We start from the raw sequence: 19,057 nt of genomic DNA, 5'->3' as shown, positions 1-19,057 counted from the left end.
TAGCTCTCATCAGCTAGCCATACCCTTACTGGGAATCGAACCTGGGTGTATTACATATTAGGCAGTTATATTAGCCACTAAGCCACAGGCTCTCTTCCTTTATCAACTAAGCCAGGGAAATAGGTATGCATTGTGTCACAACACAACACACAACACAGGGCTTCAGCTGATAAGGAGGAGGACCTGTGGCTTAATGATTAAGACATCTGCCTAATATGTAATACAGCACAGGTTCGAATCCCAGTAAGGTTATGGCTAGCTGATGAGAGCTAAATAGCTTGAAATAGATCTATACTAGTCTCCCTTTATTTATTTATCAGCACAAATACAACACAAATGTAACAAAGGCAACAGTAAAAATATTGGGTTTCTATCGTGATGGTCTCTTGTGACGAGCCGATGGACAGATAATGGAAGCAGTTAGCTTCCTCCCATAATTGGGGCATACCAGGGGTTGTGACACTAAATATATATATAGATATATAATTATATAGATATAGATATAGATATACATACATACATACATACATACATACATAATAAAATTTTAAAAGGATGTATGTATGTATGTATGTATGTATGTATGTATGTATGTATGTATGTATGTTCCAACATAACTATGGAGCACCTTGAGCAATTTCAACCAAACTTGATAATCAGATACCCTCTGGAAACAGATACTGGGGGGAGGGGGGGATTAAGACACCCCTAGGGTGTGTCTCTGTATGTGTGCCTGTGTTCCAGCATAACTCTGGAATGCCTGGGCCGTTCAGGAGAGTGAGTGCGGTGTCCTAAAGTGGCAATTGTTTGTGATGTCAAGTAACATTATTTCTCAAATTTGCAATTTCACTACTGAAAATTTCTGCCCGTTGCAGCGCATTGCAAGATTTGAACTGACACCACAATAGCCTTCCTGAGATCCAGCCCAGTGATTTGAGAAATTTTTTTGTTTATTCAAATCCACAACAAGATCATGAACCACTGTATCCGTGTTTCCCCAAAAATAAGACGGGGTCTTATATTAATTTTTGTTCCGAAAGACGCATTCGGTCTTATTTTCTGGATAGGTCTTATTTTTTGAGAAATAAGATACGCGCCCATCTGACTGACAATCTTAACTGGGGCTTATTTTGGGGGTAGGGCTTATATTACGAGCATCCTGAAGAATCATGCTAGGGTTGGTAGCAGCAAACTGTGGCTCCGGAGCCACATGTGGCTCTTTCGTCCCTCTGCTGCGGCTCCCTGTCAGGTGATCCTACCATGTTTCCCACAGAAAACACCAGGAGCCCCAAAACCTGGGTAGGTGTGACTGGGGTATGTGTCATGTGACTGAGTGGGAGTGAGTGGTGTCGAGTTGGCCACACCCACCCAGGTTTTGTGGCTCCCGTTGTTTTCTTTTATGTGGGAAATGGGTCCAAATGGCTCTTTGAGTGTTTAAGACTGCAGACCTCTGTGCTAGGGTCTTATTTATTTATGAGCCATGGTGGCACAGTAGTTAAAAGTGTAGTACTGCAGGCTACTTCTGCTGATCACCGGCTGCCAGCAATTTGGCAGTTCGAATCTCACCAGGCTCAAAGTTGACTCAGCCTTCCATTCTTCCGAGGTGGGTCAAATGAGGACCCAGATTGTTGGGGGCAAGAGGATGACTGTAAACTGCGTAGAGAGGGCTGTAAAAGCACCTCAGGCCTGCAATTATATTCCTTTTAGAATTTTGGCCTGCCACACTTTCTCTTAATTCATTATGCTGTTTCATTAGTATAGTTGATGGGAGGGGGGAATAGACAGGAATAGGATTGTGGAATGTATTGTTTTCATTCTTTTCTAGAAGCCAAGGTCATCTTTTGTCTCCGCACTTTTACACCTGACCGGAAGCAGCTGGGTGGAGATGACAGCGTGGAAGAAGTAGATTGGACCATGTGATGGATTATGGGTGTGGGGACAAGATCATGAACTTTTAACTAGGTGGGATTCTGATGTAATTTCCAGAATTGGGATTACATAGATGTGCTAAGATGTCTGATTTATTAAATTGGAACTTTAAGGATCGTTTTGCCTTGGACTCTGATTTAATTCTACATGATACTTGGAACGCTGACAGCACTGTGATGCAGTATATAAGTCTAAATACTCTTACTGTTACTTTCCAGGTGGGTCTTATGTTTGGGGGAAACCTGGCTTAATGAATCTGGAATAACATCTACCCGCTCAACAAATTAAAAGCAGGAAGTCACTTACCTCATCGGAAAGCAGTTTAAACCACTCCCTCCGTAGCACTTTGTGGCTGAAATCCAGAGGCGGTTCAAAATATTTCACATATTCCAGGTACAGGTTTAACTTTTCCCAGAAACCTTTGCAGTTTCGCACCTCAAATAAGCAAATAAACGGCAAGAAAGAGAGAGAGAGAGAAGGTTTCCGGTAAGAGTTATTTCCTCCTCAACCTTATTAAACATGGTCTACAGGTCAACCTCAACTTACGACATTCGTTCAGTGACGTTTGAAGTTACCATAGCGCTAAAAAAAAGGGACTTATGACCACTTTTCACACAACTGCAGCATCCCCCGTGGTCATTTGATCAAAATTCAGACCCTTGGCAACTGTCTCCTATTTACGACGGTTGCAGCGTCCCAGGATCCCCTTTTGCGACCGTCTGACGAGAGACGTCAATAGGGATGCCAGATTTCGCTTTACAACGGGTTACTGACAACTGCAGTCATTCACTTAACAACCGGGGCAAGAAAGGTCATAAAACGGGGCAAAACTCACTCAGCGACAGAAAATCTGAGGTGAGTTGTGGTCGTAGGATTAGCTGTATTGCCTTCGACTCATTTTTGACATGGATGTCAGCGGGAGTAAAACTGATATTTTATTGAAGCTTTGTTCGTTGAGGCTAAGATTTTGGGGGCGGAGAATTATTTTTCTTTTCTTGAGAAAAGTGTTTTTTTTAACATACATATAATATAATCCAAAGCATACCTATACATCTTAACAAACATTTTTTGAGTATTCAACAGTATATCAATTCTTTTTGCCATTAAGCCTCTTCAATTTTTATTTGCTCTTCTGCTCTCCATACACCATATTATAGTCTATTTCGTCTTCAGCTCTCCTCCTCTCCTTCTCTTCTCCTCCCTTCCTTCTTCTTCCCTCTACCCTCTCTCTCTTCTCTACTTTCCCTTGCTCTCTCCCTCTCCTCTCTTTTCACACCTTCCCTCTCTCCTGCTCTTTCCCTCCCTTCTACTTCCCTCTCCCCTCTCCCCTTTTTCCCTCTTTCCCTCTCTTTTTCTCCCTTCCATTCTCTTATTTTACTTGGTGTATTTCCACCTTTTAGCAAACCCCATTTAATATCAACGGAATTGATAATTATATTCCCAACGAAAGAAGCGGGGAAAAAAATGTTTTCCATATTGCTAGTTTTTCTTTTAAAGAGATACCTTTATACGAATTCCAATTGGAATTATTTTTCAACGTCTCTAACACCCTTGGAATCTTTGCAGCGATGTGGATAACACACCACTAATACGTTTTTAAAAGTGTGGTAAGTACAGTATCTGAAATGAGCAGTGTTAACGGAGATTAAAATTTAAGGAGGAGGGCTTGGCATTTGATTTATTTCAAGAAATAAATCTTTTCAAGATTGGAAAGGCCCAACAGAGACTTCATCTCTTTAGCGTCCTGTGGAAAATCAGGAGGAACAATGGCTGATGACCTCTTTCTATCGGTCAATTGATAGAAAGTGCCCTCGCATACTGCATTACGGTATGGTATGTTGGTTTAACTGCTGCAGACAGGAAGGCACTACAGAGTGTGATCAATTCGGCACAGAAACCATTGATTATCCACTTAACGCCATTGGATGACATTGCCAGGTCTCGCTGCTTTAGCAGAGTAAGATACTCAGAGATGATTATATTATATTATGAGTAAGATACTCAGAGATGGTCAGTGACTCTTCGCACTTTGACCATCGGGCACAAGACATCGAAGCATAGCCAGCCGAACAAATAGGTTTAAAAATAGTTTCTATCTTTGGGCTGCCAGACTCTTAAACACAACCACAATCACTCCGCACACAAGCGGAAACTTACGATTAGTTTGTTTTTTTCTTTTCTCTTTTCCCCTAATTACTTACATTTTATTCTTTATATTATTTATGTTCTTTGCATTTGTTGTCCTGGATTGCACCAGTGGGCTAAAACCAATTTTGTTGTATTTATTTTGTACAATGACAATAAAGGCTATATTTGTGTATATATATGTATGTGTGTATTTAGTGTCACAACCCCTGGTATGCCCAAATATGGGAGGAAGCCTACTGCTTCCTTTCTCTGTCTATCGGCTCATCACAAGAGACCATCCAGACAGAAACCCAATATTTTTACTGTTGCCTTTGTTACATTTGTGTTGTGTTTGTGCTGATAAATAAATAAAGGGAGACTAGTATAGATCTATTTCAAGCTATTTAGCTCTCATCAGCTAGCTGGGATTTGAACCTGTGCTGTATTACATATTAGACAGATGTGTTAACCACTAAGCCACAAGGTTCTCCTCCTTTATCAGCTGAGCCAGGGAAATAGGTATGTATTTAGTGTCACAACCCCTGGTATTCCCTGGCTCAGCTGATCAGCACAAATACAACACACACACTCACACACAGACACACAGACACACACACAGACATATATATATACTTGGCATTAAATTTATTTACTAGATGTATATTCCCAACTCCAGGTGTGAAGTATTGTATCCATACATGAAGGTCCAATTATACTGATTTATTGCTAAAAACCTATGCATAGAAATCTTCTCAGTTAATGATTAGCGCCTGCTAGGAATTAGATAAGTATCTACAGAATTAAAGGGGGAGTTGGGCTGTTTGTGGCTATGGAGGGATTCTAGGCTAATCTCTCTTTTGACTCCGCCCTCCAGGTTCGGCCACTGCTTCTCTCACAACGTACCGAATGCACCATCTATCCCAGGGGTGTCAAACTGGCGGCCCATGGGCTGGATGCGTCACGTGCAGGCCATGTCCGTCCCTCCCCCCCCCGGCCGCTCCACGAAGGGAGAAGCGAGTTTGACACCCGTGTTCTATCAATTCCATTTTACTTCATAGTAAAAGCTGAGCGCGTTGACCTTAGCCCTTTTTAAATGCCGAGTTTTTAATCGCACCCTCAGACAGCCAACAGCCAACAACGCAATCCTTTTGTTCTAAACACCAATTCCCTGCCCAGCACGACCGTCCCAGTTCTCCTACAGTTATAATACCAGTATGAAACCTACCACCTGGGGTGCCCCATTCCTTACAAATGTGATCATCCAGCAAGAATTGCAACAAACCCATTGCAATGAAAACAAAAACCTACTGAGTATGGCAGTGCTTCACAAAGGAAAAGGGGGCCAGTGTTCATTTTATGACAAATTCCTGCTCAGAAATCATCAGTAAACTATTCCAAACTAATTTGTCCTCCTAAGTTAGCTGGAACTGCTTTGTTGAATGTAGCTAGGATTGTCTCCATGTGTAAATGTTAAAGATGTGATGTCAAGATGCCAGTTATAGAAGACGGAGGCTTTACTCTTTTGCAACAAATACTCCTCTTTTGATATAATCGCTTAGAAAGAATGTAGAACAGGAGGGACCTCAACCGGTAACTTTAAAAAAAATAAAACCCAGTTGCAAACTGTTCATAGTCAAATTGGCTTTAAGCCATTTTCAATTCTGGTCTGGAACCAGACAGTGGATAAGGCCCGGAGATTATTAAAACATCTGAAGAACAGTTGCAGGAATTGGGTATGGCCAGTCGCGGGAAAAGAAGGACTATGAGAGCAGTATTCCAGTATCTCAGGGGTTGCCACAAAGAAGAGGGAGTCAGGCTACTGTATTTTTCGGATTATAAGACGCACCTGATTATAAGATGCACGTAAATTTAGAAGAGGAAAAACAAACAAAAAAAGGTTTTTGGCCTCTGCATGCCACATTTTCAAATTTGGGGGGCCTTTTTTGGGGCCTTTTCCAGCCTTTTTTCTACCCATGTTTGAGGCTTTTTTGGGTCGGTTTTGGAGGCTTTTTGTCCCATTTTTGAGGCTTTTTTCCCAGCCCGTTTTTGAGGCTTTTTTCAGCCCATTTTCAGGCTTTTCTTGGCCCATTTTTGAGGCTTTTCTTGGCCCATTTTTGAGGCTTTTCTGGCCTGTTTTTGAGACTTTTTCAGGTAATTTTTGAGACTTTTTCCAGCCTTTTTTCTACCCATTTTTGAGGCTTTTTTGGCCAGTTTTGGGGGCTTTTTTGGCCCATTTTCAGGCTTTTCTTGGCCCATTTTTGAGGTTTTTCTTGGCCCATTTTTGAGACTTTTTTAGACCATTTTTTTAAAAAGCCTTGAAAACAGGCCAAGAAAACCCTCAAAAACAGCCCAAAACAGCCTCAAAAATGACCCAACCCCCTCAAAAATGGGCCAAAATAAGCCTCAAAAACGGGCCGAAAAAAGCCTCAAAAACAGGGTGAAAAAAGGGGCGTGCATAGGCCAAAAAATGGTGGATGGGAGTGGCTTCGGCAATATTTGTTCTATAAGACACACAGCCATTTTCACCCCCTTTGGGGAGACAAAAAAGTGCGTCTTATAGTACGAAAAATATGGTATTCTCCAAAGCACCTGAAGGCAGGACAAGGAGCAATGGGTGGAAACTAATCAAGAAGAGAAGCAACTTAGAACAAAGGAGGAATTTCCTGACAGTTAGAACAATTAATCAGTGGAACAACTTGCCTCCAGAAGTTGTGAATGCCCCAACACTGGAAGTCTTTAAGAAGATGTTGGATAGCCATTTGTCTGAAACGGTATAGGGTTTCCTGCCTAGGCAGGGGGTTGGACTAGAAGACCTCCAAGGTCCCTTCCAGCTCTGTTCTGATTTGAAATTGACGATGGGATTCAAGGAAGACGGAAACTAGATTTCCAAAATATAGTTGGAATGTTATGCCTGAACTAGCCACGTGATTCCAAAGAATACAGCAATCCTGGACTTAGTGACCGTTCAAATGCCACTGAAAAAAAATGACTTATGACCAGTTTTCACACTTATGACTGCAGTAGCATCCCCATGGCCATATGATCAAAATTTGGTTGCTTGGTAACTGGTGTTTGTGACAGTTTTCCTGGGATCACATGTAACTCTGACAACTGTCTTTTGAGACGGAGAAGGAAGCCAGGTTCCCCCTAACAACTGCAGTGATTCACTTAACAACTACGGCAAAAATGTCATAAAACGAGGCGCAATTCACAACAAATTGTCCTGCTTAGAAATGAAAATTGGGGGTTCGATTGTGGTTTTAAGTAGAGAATGATAATTAACAAACATATTAAGAATTAGCACTGAATCAAAAACATTTTCTCTATATAATTATAATGGAAAACCATCCAATGAAACCTGTTCTTAACCCTATTCCACGATGGGGTATTTATGGCAGGAATTGCGCTCACTGAAACCCAGTGAAAATTAAAAGCATGCCTTACTGTTATATAATATAATATGTTATATATAAATAAAACATTTAGATGTTTTATATATATGTAACGTATTATATACTATAACAATTAGGTATGCTTATAACATCAGTTGTTAATATATAACATATAAACATACATATATACTTATATATACACACACGCTATAAACTATAACTATATTATATATATAACCAGCAGATAAATCGGCGTTGCCCAGGCATTTATTTATAGGGAGAAAATCTCCGGACCAAATGTAATTTCTAATGTTGGGTTTTCATCCTTAGCAGAGGGAGCCCCCTTGTGGAGTACTGTGAAGCCATTACCATGGCAACTCCACTGCACTGTACAGTAGAATCCATTTTACAGCAGTACAGTAGAAGCTACTTAAAGGCACAACAGGCTGCATCTTAACAGAACACACACCCCAAGGGATGTTTGGGGTGTGTTATCCCCACAGTATTTTTTTTTCCAGAGAGTAAGTCATCTGTGTACCAAGTTTGGTTGAAAATGCTTGAGACGTTCCAGAGTTATGCTGGAACACACACATACACAAACACACACACACACACTTACAAACACACATATATATACATAATGTATATGCATATTATGGTATATAACTACATTGTTACTATATTTTTATTATGCAGACTTACCTTTAAAGAGGGTAACGAGATGAAGTACATTTCACACAGAATTCCAGGAATATCCTACAAATGTGGAAATAATAAGTGTTAACTTTTCAGGCGAAATGCATCCATGGAGCAGAATGATTTAATTAAGCTGAAGAACATCTGGCCTTCAAAGAGAGAATGATCTCACCTTCTAAACCTCCATTTCAGAGAAGCATGTTTTGTACAAAGAAAATATCAATCCAAATATTTTAAGCGCCCCGCTTTTTTTTAACATGGTTATGACCACAAAGGGTTATACGGGGAAGTTTCGCGATGAGTCTCGTTGGCTCATTCTTAAATGAGCCATTCTTATGTTGTTCTTCATGTTCCATAAGCCATTCTTATGAGCTATTCCTCCATGAACTGTTCTTATGTCATTCTGATGTTCTTCTTCTTCTTGGCTCATTCTTAAATTCTATGATTATTGGAATCACAGAATTGTAGGGGCTGAAGGGACCTTGGAGGTCTTCTAGTCCAACCTGCAGGAGACCTTATTCCATTCTGGACCAATGGTTTTTCCAATCTTTTCTTAAAACTCCTCCAATGATAAGAGCACCCACCATTTCTGGAGGCAAGCTCTTCCATGGATTAATTGTTCTGTCAAGAAGTTTCTCCTTAATTCCAGGAGGAAACCAAATCTGTCTCCGAATTTAACGATAAAAAGACCTCCCTCCATTCAGATTAGAAGTAGATGATTAGAACATCTCTTACCTTCTTCCAGTTCGGCAGTGACGTATACAGTAAAAGCTTATCCAGGTGGCTGGATTCCAGGCACAATTTCCAGTGTAAAGAAGCTAAGAACATTGAGACAAAAATAGGCTCTTGACTGCATCAAGTAAAATACTGCACGTCTCTGTGAAAATTAGCAATACCCTTCGACCGTAGCTCTATTTGCAGGAGAGTTCCACTGAATTCAGTGGAGTTGAATCACTAAATAGGATTTAGGATTTCAGTGTTATTATAATAAGAGAGGTTAAAGGTAAAGGTTCCCCTTGCACATATGTGCTAGTCGTTCCTGACTCTAGGGGGCAGTGCTCATCTTTGTTTCAAAACCGAAGAGCCAGCACTGTCCAAAGACACCTCCGTGGTCATGTGGCCGGCATGACTCAACGCCAAAGGCGCTGTTGCCTCCCCACCAAAGGTGGTGCCTATTTTTCTACTTGCATTTTTACCTGCTTTCAAACTGCTAGGTTGGCAGAAGCTGGGACAAGGAACGGGAGCTCATTCCGTTACGCGGCGCTAGGGATCCGAACCGCCAAGCTGCTGACCTTTCTTATCTCCCTGGGAATGCTGCCAGAGACCGAATTGCCAAATGCAGAGCAAGGCCAAACTTAGCACAGAGTCAAAGAGAACTGTTCAAAGCTTGAACCGATGAGATGAACTAATTGCTTCCTGCAAAAGCTCGTCCGGTTCACTCCTCTTTTATGCCCTATGGGAGGGGCCAATCATCTCCAAGCCTTACTCCCGAGTCGATCCTGTTTTCTTAACTGTTCTTGCCTTCTGGCAGCTCTGCGCATGTGCACATTGGGAACAGGCTCCCACTGTTCTTCTGCCTCGCTGATGTCAGATTCCAGAGGCAGCACATAACTACCAGATGGCCTTGGCCCCCTCTCTGCCTCCGACGCAGAGTCCTCGTCCGAGCCTTCCCCAGACTCCAGGACTGGCCCACGTTCCTCCCCAACTTCCCTTACTGTCCAACTCTGCATCGGAATGATGAATACTCTTAATGGCTGCACCCTTGTAGGAAGGCCCCAGGCATAAAAGCACTTACCAATGATTACTTCTTGTATAGGGTCAAATGCAAAACAACTTGATGCGTTCTCGGAAAGCCACTGGATGATCTGTTAAAAAGAGAAAACCAAATCTTCATGGTATTGGACCTGGGTACTTGAGAGACCGCCTGCTGCCAATTACCTCCCAAAGACCCATTAGATCACACAGGGTGGGCCTCCTCCGGGTTCCGTCTACCAGCCAATGCCATCTGGCTACTACCCGGGGGAGGGCCTTCTCTGTGGCAGCTCCGGCCCTTTGGAACGAACTCCCCGCAGAGATTCGGACCCTCACCTCTCTCCAGTTAAAACCTGGCTGTGTCGGCAGGCCTGGGGTTGATGAGTTCCCTTCCCCTCTCAACCTGGGTGGCTGTGTGGCTGTTGGCTATTTTAAACGTTTGTATTGCACTTTTGTGTTCCCTTTCCCCCCCGAGTTGTTCGCCGCCCTGAGTCCCCCTGGGAATAGGGCGGCATATAAATAAAACAAATCTAATCTAATCTAAATCTGGTATCACCTGAAAGCCATCATCACACCTTGTAAAAGGGGGTTGAATTCCCTGTGAACGGCTGTCTTAGTGTAACAAGGGCTAAGTCGCCTACTACTCATAATCAAATGAAAAACTAAAAAAAATTCATTTAACGTACAAAAATGAATTGTATCTGTGGTTATATCAAAACATGCTCACCTTCTGATGCCCCAAATTAACTGAGATATATTGTAATATGTGGTAACTGGCAACTGACTTGATTTAAAAAAGCAACAGTGGGTCCAACGTATTTTCTATTTTATACCCAACGATAAGCAGACGACAATTTCCGTCGGACAGACTGGAGAAGCGATACACGCCCTCACCCCACCTGGTCTTCTAACTCCTCCGTGCTTCCGACATGTAGTAGGAGACAGTGCAAGGCTGCTAACTGGTCGTTATCCGACTTGCTCTTCCACAAAAATTGTAGCAATGCCTCCGGGCTCATTTCCACGGTAAATATTTTCCCGGTGCGGCGATCCAAGATGCTCGATTTGGCTGGGGAAAAGACGGTGTCAGCGTTTAGTGGGTTAATCTTTGCTTCTTCACCTGAAGAGAAAAAAATAATCGAGCAGAAGGACTGTTACAAAGGGCACAGTGGCCACACGCTGAAATATCCAAAATCTCCAACTATCTATTCTATGTTCTATGGTCAGAGGTGTCAAAACTTGATTTCATTGAGGGCTGCATCAGGGTTGTGTTTGACCTCAGTGTGTGGCCAGGGGGGGACGTGGCTAGCGCAATGTCACTTATCAAGGCTCCGTTTTCGGCCACAACGGCCCTCCTGGGCTCTGAGGTGGCGCAGTGGTTAAATGCAGCACTGCAGGCTACTTCAGCTGACTGCAGTTCTGCAGTTCGGCTGTTCAAATCTCACCGGCTCAAGGTTGACTCAGCCTTCCATCCTTCCGAGGTGGGTAAAATGAGGACCCGGATTGTTGTTGGGGGCAATATGCTGACTCTGTAAACCGCTTAGAGAGGGCTGAAAGCCCTATGAAGCGGTATATAAGTCTAACTGCTATTGCTATTGCTCTGTTTTCAGCCACAACAGCCTCCTGCAGCCCCTTGGCAGCAAAAACAGAGCTTGGGGATATCAAGCATGGCCCGCCTGCGCTCCTTGGCTGCAATGGCCTCCTGCAGCCCCCGTCCAGCAAAAACAGAGTTTGGGGATACCATATGTGGCCCGCCTGGGCTCTGTTTTCGGCTGCAACAACCTCCCGCAGCTCCCTGCCAGTGAAAATGGAGCTTGATGGGGCGCATACGGCCCTCCCTAGCTTCCCTTTCTCTGGCAGAGGAATCACCAGCTGGTCCTTGGCTGTTTCTTGGGTGGGCCTGGAGGCCAGATCTATGCACTTCGTGGGCCGGATCCAGTGATGGGATTCAGCCAGTTCACACCTATTTGGGAGACCCGGTTGTTAACTTTCTAAGCAGTTCGGAGAACCGGTTGTTGGAAGAAATCTCCTTTTGTTTTTCCCCACTTTACAGGGCTAATCCTGTAAGGAAGGCAGGAAGGAAACATTCTGGTGTTGTTTCTAGCCTAATCTTTATTGCCCCGCTTACAGAAACTGCCTCTCCGGTTAACCCTTATTGCCATTGTAACCGCTAAGGCGAAGCGCCCATCGACCTGAGTGACGTTGAGTTGGCCACGCCCACACGGTCACATGACCACCAAGCCACGCCTACCCAGCTGGTCATTAGGGCAGAGAACCAGTTGTTAAATTATTTGAATCCCACCACTGGCCGGATCCGATCCCCGGGCCTTGAGTTTGACACCCCTGTTCTAGATTTTAAATCCAGGCATTCCTTTCTCCTAGAAACAATTCTTTTTTTTAAAAAAATAAAAATACCTGATAAAAAGAAACTGTGGCAGATTAAGGAAGGATGTTGGGTGTCCAGAAGATGCAGGAATTGTCCAGGTAAATACACAGCCACGTAAGAGCCTGTTTTGGGATGAATGGGTTTTTTTTTTTAACATAATAAATCAAAATAAAACAAGACAGTAGTGAAATGTGCTCACTAGGTGCATTATTCAAGACTGCGATATTATTATATCATTAAATCTAGAATACAGGTAGTCCTCGACTTACGACAGTTCATTGAGTGACCGTCTGAAGTAAGAACAGCACTGAAAAAAGTGAACTGTGACTCCCTTTTTTCATACTTACGACCATCACAGGATTTCCACGATCAGGTGATCAAAATTCAGACTCTTGGCAACTGACTCATATTTGTGACGGTTGCGTGTCCCGAGGCCACGCAATCCCCTTTTGAGACCGTCTGACAAGCAAAATCAACGGGGAAGCCAGCTTTGCTTAACAACCACGTTCCTGACTTAACAACCGCAGGGACTCACTTCACTCCGGTGGCAAGAAAGGTCGTAAAACGGGGCAAAACTCAACTTAGCCACTGTCTCGCTTAGCAACAAAAAAATGGGGGCTCAATTGTAGTCGTAAGTTGAGAACTACCTGCAATTATATTTCGTTAAGCAGGCAACCCCCAATTTAGCTCCCCCCCTTTTTTGTTTTAAGCAATTCCAATGTTGTGGGGGTGTTTCGCAGGAAGCGAAGCAGCTGAAAGAATTTAAATGTTTCCCCCTCACGAAAAATGCCAAGTCTTATGACTGACTACAGGCTATTAAAACGCTTTGTTCTGCCAAGCAGAATGAAGCCAAGTTAGAAACAATTCCTTATTTGGCAAACCAGATTTATGGGGATCGGGAAGAGATCACGGCAGAGCACAGAGACAAAACAAAACACGTATGTTCTAACTTTTCAATGGAAAGAACTCCCAAGTTCCCTAGATTGTTAAGTGTGTCTCAATCAGAGAAGCGGAAAAGGGGAAGTGGGGGGGACAAAATTATTAATTTACCAAGATCCAAAAAAACCAGCTCCTTTATTTGTGGAGAATTCCTCTCTTCCAAAGTGACGATATATGTTTTACTATAACCTGAAAAGAGAAAAAGGCGAAGGTAACCAGCTAGGCTAGCCAAAATGTACGAAAATTTATCACCTAATTGCTGGAAATGTAACCAAACACCGGGCACCTACTACCACATGTGGTGGATATGTAGAGAGACAAAAAAAAAACCTATTGGCAAGGGACTCAAATGTGGTTGGAAGAAACGACCGGATAGAAATTGGAATTTAAACCAGAAATATTCTTATTAGGAATTGTAAAAGAAGGTCAAAGTGAAGGGCTAACATATTTAACATTATATATCATAACAGCAGCGAGAATAGTTTTATGTGAGAACATACCTCTGGAAAGGGAAACAATAAAGATAATATTAGACTCTGCAGAATGTGATAGATTAACGCTGGGACTAAAAAACAAAGGAGAGACCGAATACTATCAGATTTGGAATAGATTTTACCCTTCGTTGGATTTGAGGAATAGAAGTTGGAACGGAAAGAACAAGGATGTATAGATTGAAAGAAGATGTAATATATGTATTATATTATGAAAGTATAATATTTATAAGGGGTTAAGTATATGTATATAGTTAGTAATGTGTTGTGGCCCAGCAGGAGCCGTTGGAGCTGCCACCAGACTCCGACAGCAAGGGGCCCTATGAGTCGGCTCTGGAGGATGTGGAGGACCCTGGACAGGGTTCCGACTCCGAGCAGGGACCAGAGAGGCTGGTTGGCCACCAGGAGGCACCTGAGGCATGGAGCAGCGGTGAAAGCCAAAGGGAGTTTGTCCCTGACGTCAGGCACTGGAGCAGTGGTGAAGATCAAAGGGAGTTTGTCCCTGACGCCAGGCAGAGACGGACGGATAAGCGCCAGCAGCAATTACGGAGACAAAGAAGATAATCGGGCCCAGGTGATTGTGATTAGGCTCCTTCCAAGAGAGTATATAAGAAGACACTTTGGGAGGAGGTTTTTTGGAGGACACAACTATTATACTAAAGCTGGAGAAGCTCTTGGGTGTATTTCTTATCTGTGGAAGTCTGGGTTCCTGCCAAAGTCTTGTCGGTATGTTAATTTACTGTGAATAAATTGTCTAGCAGTAATCTTATGTCGGCGTGACTCACCGTACAGAAGGGAGTCAGAACAATAATGTATGTGGAATGCATAAAATATTTATGTTATGCCTTAATTTTTATATGGCAGAGATAACGACATGATGATTGCACCATGTCCAACTTTTATTTTTAACAATAAAGTATTTTAAAAAGAAAAGAAAGAGTGCAGGTAATATGATTCTGAAAGTGGTAGGAATTAAAAGGGGAGCATAAACAAGTGATCTAGGCTAGGTTTCCATCTCAATTTTACAAACCGCAGCATCAACTTAAAATTTAACCATTAAGTAGTAGTTGTTGTTATTCTGCACAGAAAGATCTAGGGAGACTACATTAAATAAAAAAAGAAGGATAGAGAAAGCACTTCACAAGTAGGCCTGGTGCGGAGGTCGGCGGCAAATCGCGCATGTGTAGAAGCATCTGGATCAGTGGGCGGAGCCTCCCGCCACCGCCACCACTACCGGTTCGCCCGATTTGGGCCGAACCAGGAGCAACCTACCTCTGGCCTGATGTCCTGATGGCGCGTTTTTAAATAGAGAGTAGAATAGAAATTCAAATAATTTATGAAGTGATAGAAACAAGAAGTAGAAAGTAGAATTTGGGGAAATAGTATTATGTATGAAGTAAAGGTAAAGGTTAACGTATGAGCTCCCGTTATTTGTCCCAGCTTCTGCCAACCTAGCAATTCGAAAGCGCGTAAAAAATGCAAGTAGAAAAAAAAAGAACCACCTTTGGTGGGAAGGGAACAGTGTTCCATGCGCCTTCGGTGTTTAGTCATGCCGGCCACATGACCACAGAGATGTTTTCAGCTTTGAAAGGGAGATGAGCACTGCCCCCTAGAGTCGGGAGCGACTAGCGAAGGGAACCTTTATCTTTACTAACCTGTCTTTATTATTTTTTACAAACAACTCAAGGGGGCAAACGTATCCAACACAACTTCCTCCCCCTATTTTCCCCACAACAACAATCCTGTTAGGTGGGTTGAGGTGAGAATGAAAGACTGGCCCAACTGGCTTTCATGGCTAAGGCAGGACTTGAACTCATGGCCTGCTGCTTTCTAGCCGGGTGCCTTAACCGTTAGATCAAGCTGCCTCTTCATTAATCAATAATCAGTATAAGACCTGGATAATTTTGTAAGAGGCAGCATAAACTTACCTTTATGTAGAAAAGCCACGGAATAAGACACTTCTTTGGAATTCGTATCAGCCAAACTGTAACACAAACATAAACTTCCTAGAAAGAAAACATATATACAGGTAATCCTCAGCGTACGACCAAAATTGAACTCAGAATTTCTGTTTTTTTTTTTTTAAATATATGTTTTACTAACTGATAACCCGGCATTGTCCAGGTATTTATTTATAGGGGGGAAATGTCCGGACCAAATGTAATTTCTAATGTTGGATTTTCCCCCTCCCCCTGTTTCCTAACAATGGCAACTTGATTACAGACATGCAAATGCTTTATGAGTTGTATTGTATTGTATTGTATTGAATGGATTTATAGGCCGCCCAATCCCGGAGGACTCCGGGAGGCTTACAGAAAGTTGACACCCGGTTTCTGGCATGCCGTGACAGTCCATGGACTTGGGCGTTGGGAACCACTGGTCTAGGACAGGGTGTCAAACTCAGTTTCATTGAGGGCTGCATCAGGGTTGTGTTTGACCTCGGAGGGCGGTGTGTGTGCACCTAGGGGTGAATGGCCAGCTCGACGTCACTCATGTTGGGGGCGCCTGTGGTGTCCCGAGCACTCCGTAAGTGAAAACAGGCTCTTGAGCTCTGTTTTCACCTGCGACAGCCTCCTGCAACCCTCTGCCAACAAAAATGGAGCTCGGGGAGGACCACACGCAGCCCTTCCGAGTTCCGTTTTCGGCTGGGCTGGCCTCCTGCAATCCTTTGCCAGAGAAAACGGAGCTGGGGGAGGACCACCCGCAGCCCTCGCCAGCTCTGTTTTCGGCAGCGCTGGCCTCCTGCAGCCTTCTGCCAGGGAAAACGGAGCTCAGGAAGGCCACGCACGGCCCTCCTGAGCTCCGTTTCCGCTGGCAGAGATGCCGCGAGCCGGTCCTTTGCTGCTTCCAGGGCAGCCCCATGGGCCAGATCTAAGCACCTCGCGGGCCATGAGTTTGGCATCCCTGACCTAGGATATACATTTAGAAGAGGAAATACCTCTGGAAGACAGGTTCGGTCTGCAGTATAGCAAGAACCAAAAGAGAGATTCTGCAAATTTATAACTCAAAGTTTCCCAATGCTTGTATTCCAAAAACTAGCTTTGCCTCTCTTGTATACAGACCTGTGTCACTGGTAAATATGTGTAGATCCAAAGGTTTGGGTATCGTTTCTTGGTCTTGGTAATAGCTGTAATTCAAGTTCACAGATCTAGGAAGAGAAAACAGGAGATACTACATCTTTATCTCCAAGAGCTACATTACGGAAGTCCATAATCCACGTGAAAGGAATCAACCGGATTCTCCAACGAAGCACACTTGTCATCGTAAAGATTTATTTATTCAATTCAGTTCAACTAACTGTTTTTGGAAGGATAAACCCATAGTCCCAGCGACTCCGTGATTTACAGAAATGAGATTAATGAGCAACATGCACGCTATTTATTGAAGTGGATTAGCTAGGCAGGATTATACTGATACAGCTATTAGCGATTTAAATGCTTATGCAGAATTTTTATCATTTGTATTTGTGAATGTGGGCCGTGTTAAGTTTAGTTTTCCTTCTTCCTAGTTTCTTTTAGAGGGTTGTGGGGTTTTTAAAATAAATTTTAATATGCTTTTTCAATTTTTTTAAAAATTGGATTCACTTTATTCCATTCACAGAAGCACACACACGTTGTATATATACAAAAATACATACATGCATACATACATATATATAATATAAACATATAAATACATATACATAGATACACACACACAAACACATATACACTATATTGCCAAAAGTATTCGCTCACCCGCCTTTACTCGCATATGAACTTACTGTAAGTGACCTCCCATTCCTAATCCATAGGGTTCAATATGACGTTGGTCCACCCTTTGAAGCTATAACAGCTTCAACTCTTCGGGGAAGGCTGTCCACAAGGTTCAGGAGTGTGTTTATGGGGATTTTTGACCATTCTTCCAGAAGCGCATTTGTGAGGTCGCACACTGATGTTGGACGGGTTTACGTGGCCTACCACTTCGTGGCTGAGTTGCTGTCGTTCCCAAACACTTCCACGTTCTCATAATACAGCTGACAGTCGACTGTGGAATATTTAGGAGCGAGGAAATGTCACGACTGGATTTGTTGCACAGGTGGCATCCTATCACAGTTCCACGCTGGGATTCACTGAGCTCCCAAGAACGACCCATCCTTTCACCAATGTTTGTCAAAACAGTCTGCATGCCTAGGTACCTGATTTTATACACCTGTGGCCGTGGAAGTGATCGGAACACCTGATTCTGATTATTTGGGTGGGTGAGCGAATACTTTTGGCAACACAGTGTATTTCTGAAACTCACCTTAATCTTATGTCAGCCATGGAGATCTCCAAAGGTGCTTCAAGCTGTTTAAAAATCAAAAGGCAGCTTTGGGTTATCCCGGTAGAGAGGATCAGAAAGCAACAGTATTTCAAACATACCGTATTTTTTGGAATATAAGACGCTCTGGAGAATAAGACGCACCTTAGTTTTGGGGGAGGAAAATAAGAAAACAAAAATTCTGCCTCTGCCTACCAGCATCCATCGGTATTCAGCTGGCTAGCGTCCTTAGCAAACAGCCTGCTCACCTTCCCCACATTAGTTCGCTGGCTGGTTGTGAGCATGCGCAGGCTCATTGGGGCTGATACGCAGCTTCAAAAACACAGCTGATTGCGACAGGGAGCTCCAGTGAGTAAAGCAGGTGAAGTACGGAACTCGTCAGACAAGGCAGCAGCTGTTCCGGGTCGCCATTTTGGCCTCCACGCCTCACGTTTTCAGCCTCCAAACGCTGCGTTTGAGACCCATTCAAGGCAGCGGTGATCACTAAAGCGCATCGCTGACGATCACCTCCCAAAAACGCGACGTGCGGAGGCCAAAAACGGGGCATGCGGAGGCCGAAAAAGCGATGCGCGGAGGCAGCGATCGGCAGCGATGTGCTCTAGCGATCCCCGCAGCCAGTGGTGGGATTGAAATAATGTAACTAATGACCACCTAGGTATGTGGGGCTCGGTGGTCATGTGACCGGGTGGGCGTGGCAAAACTCAACATCACTCAGGTCGATGGGCGCTTAGCTGTTACAATGTAGTAAGGGTTAACCGGAGAGGCAGTTTCTGTAAACAGGGCAACAAAGATTAGGCTAGAAACAACATCAGAATGTTTCCTTCCTGCCTTCCTTACGGGATTAGCCCTGCGAAGTGGGGAAAAAACAAAAGGAGATTTCTTCCAACAACCGATTCTCCAAACTGCTCAAAAAGTTAACCACCGGTTCTCCCGGATAGGTGCGAACCGGCTGAATCCCACCACTGCCCGCAGCCTTGAAGGGATCTCAAATGGAGAGTTCAAAGGCTGAAAACGGGAGGCTTTAAAATGATGTCTGGGTGCAATCA

The 19,057-nt window shown here is 43.5% G+C and overlaps 1 protein-coding gene across 7 annotated transcripts in view; it reads right to left on the bottom strand.

Moving 5' to 3' along the window:
- The window catches only part of LOC116511304 (gamma-secretase-activating protein-like), a 75,365-nt gene that overhangs the window by 32,294 nt on the left and 24,014 nt on the right, over positions 1 to 19,057 (bottom strand). For all 7 annotated transcript variants that reach the window (XR_004255733.1, XM_032221202.1, XM_032221201.1 and 4 more), the window contains exons 11-20: positions 17,994 to 18,037; positions 16,772 to 16,857; positions 15,638 to 15,715; positions 13,330 to 13,407; positions 12,309 to 12,401; positions 10,796 to 11,013; positions 9,940 to 10,009; positions 8,880 to 8,962; positions 8,151 to 8,204; positions 2,236 to 2,364 (exon numbers count right to left, since the gene is read on the bottom strand). Coding sequence is in view for 6 of the 7 variants with exons in the window: in XM_032221202.1 (XP_032077093.1) it covers positions 2,236 to 2,364; positions 8,151 to 8,204; positions 8,880 to 8,962; positions 9,940 to 10,009; positions 10,796 to 11,013; positions 12,309 to 12,401; positions 13,330 to 13,407; positions 15,638 to 15,715; positions 16,772 to 16,857; positions 17,994 to 18,037 (933 nt within the window). In the remaining variant the exon portion in view is untranslated. The remainder of the gene's footprint in view (positions 1 to 2,235; positions 2,365 to 8,150; positions 8,205 to 8,879; positions 8,963 to 9,939; positions 10,010 to 10,795; positions 11,014 to 12,308; positions 12,402 to 13,329; positions 13,408 to 15,637; positions 15,716 to 16,771; positions 16,858 to 17,993; positions 18,038 to 19,057) is intronic.

Source organism: Thamnophis elegans, chromosome 7 (assembly GCF_009769535.1).
Source record: "Thamnophis elegans isolate rThaEle1 chromosome 7, rThaEle1.pri, whole genome shotgun sequence".
Lineage (NCBI taxonomy): Eukaryota > Metazoa > Chordata > Lepidosauria > Squamata > Colubridae > Thamnophis > Thamnophis elegans.
The sequence above is the reverse complement of the archived record's forward strand: the minus strand, read 5'-3'. Positions and strand labels throughout refer to the sequence as shown.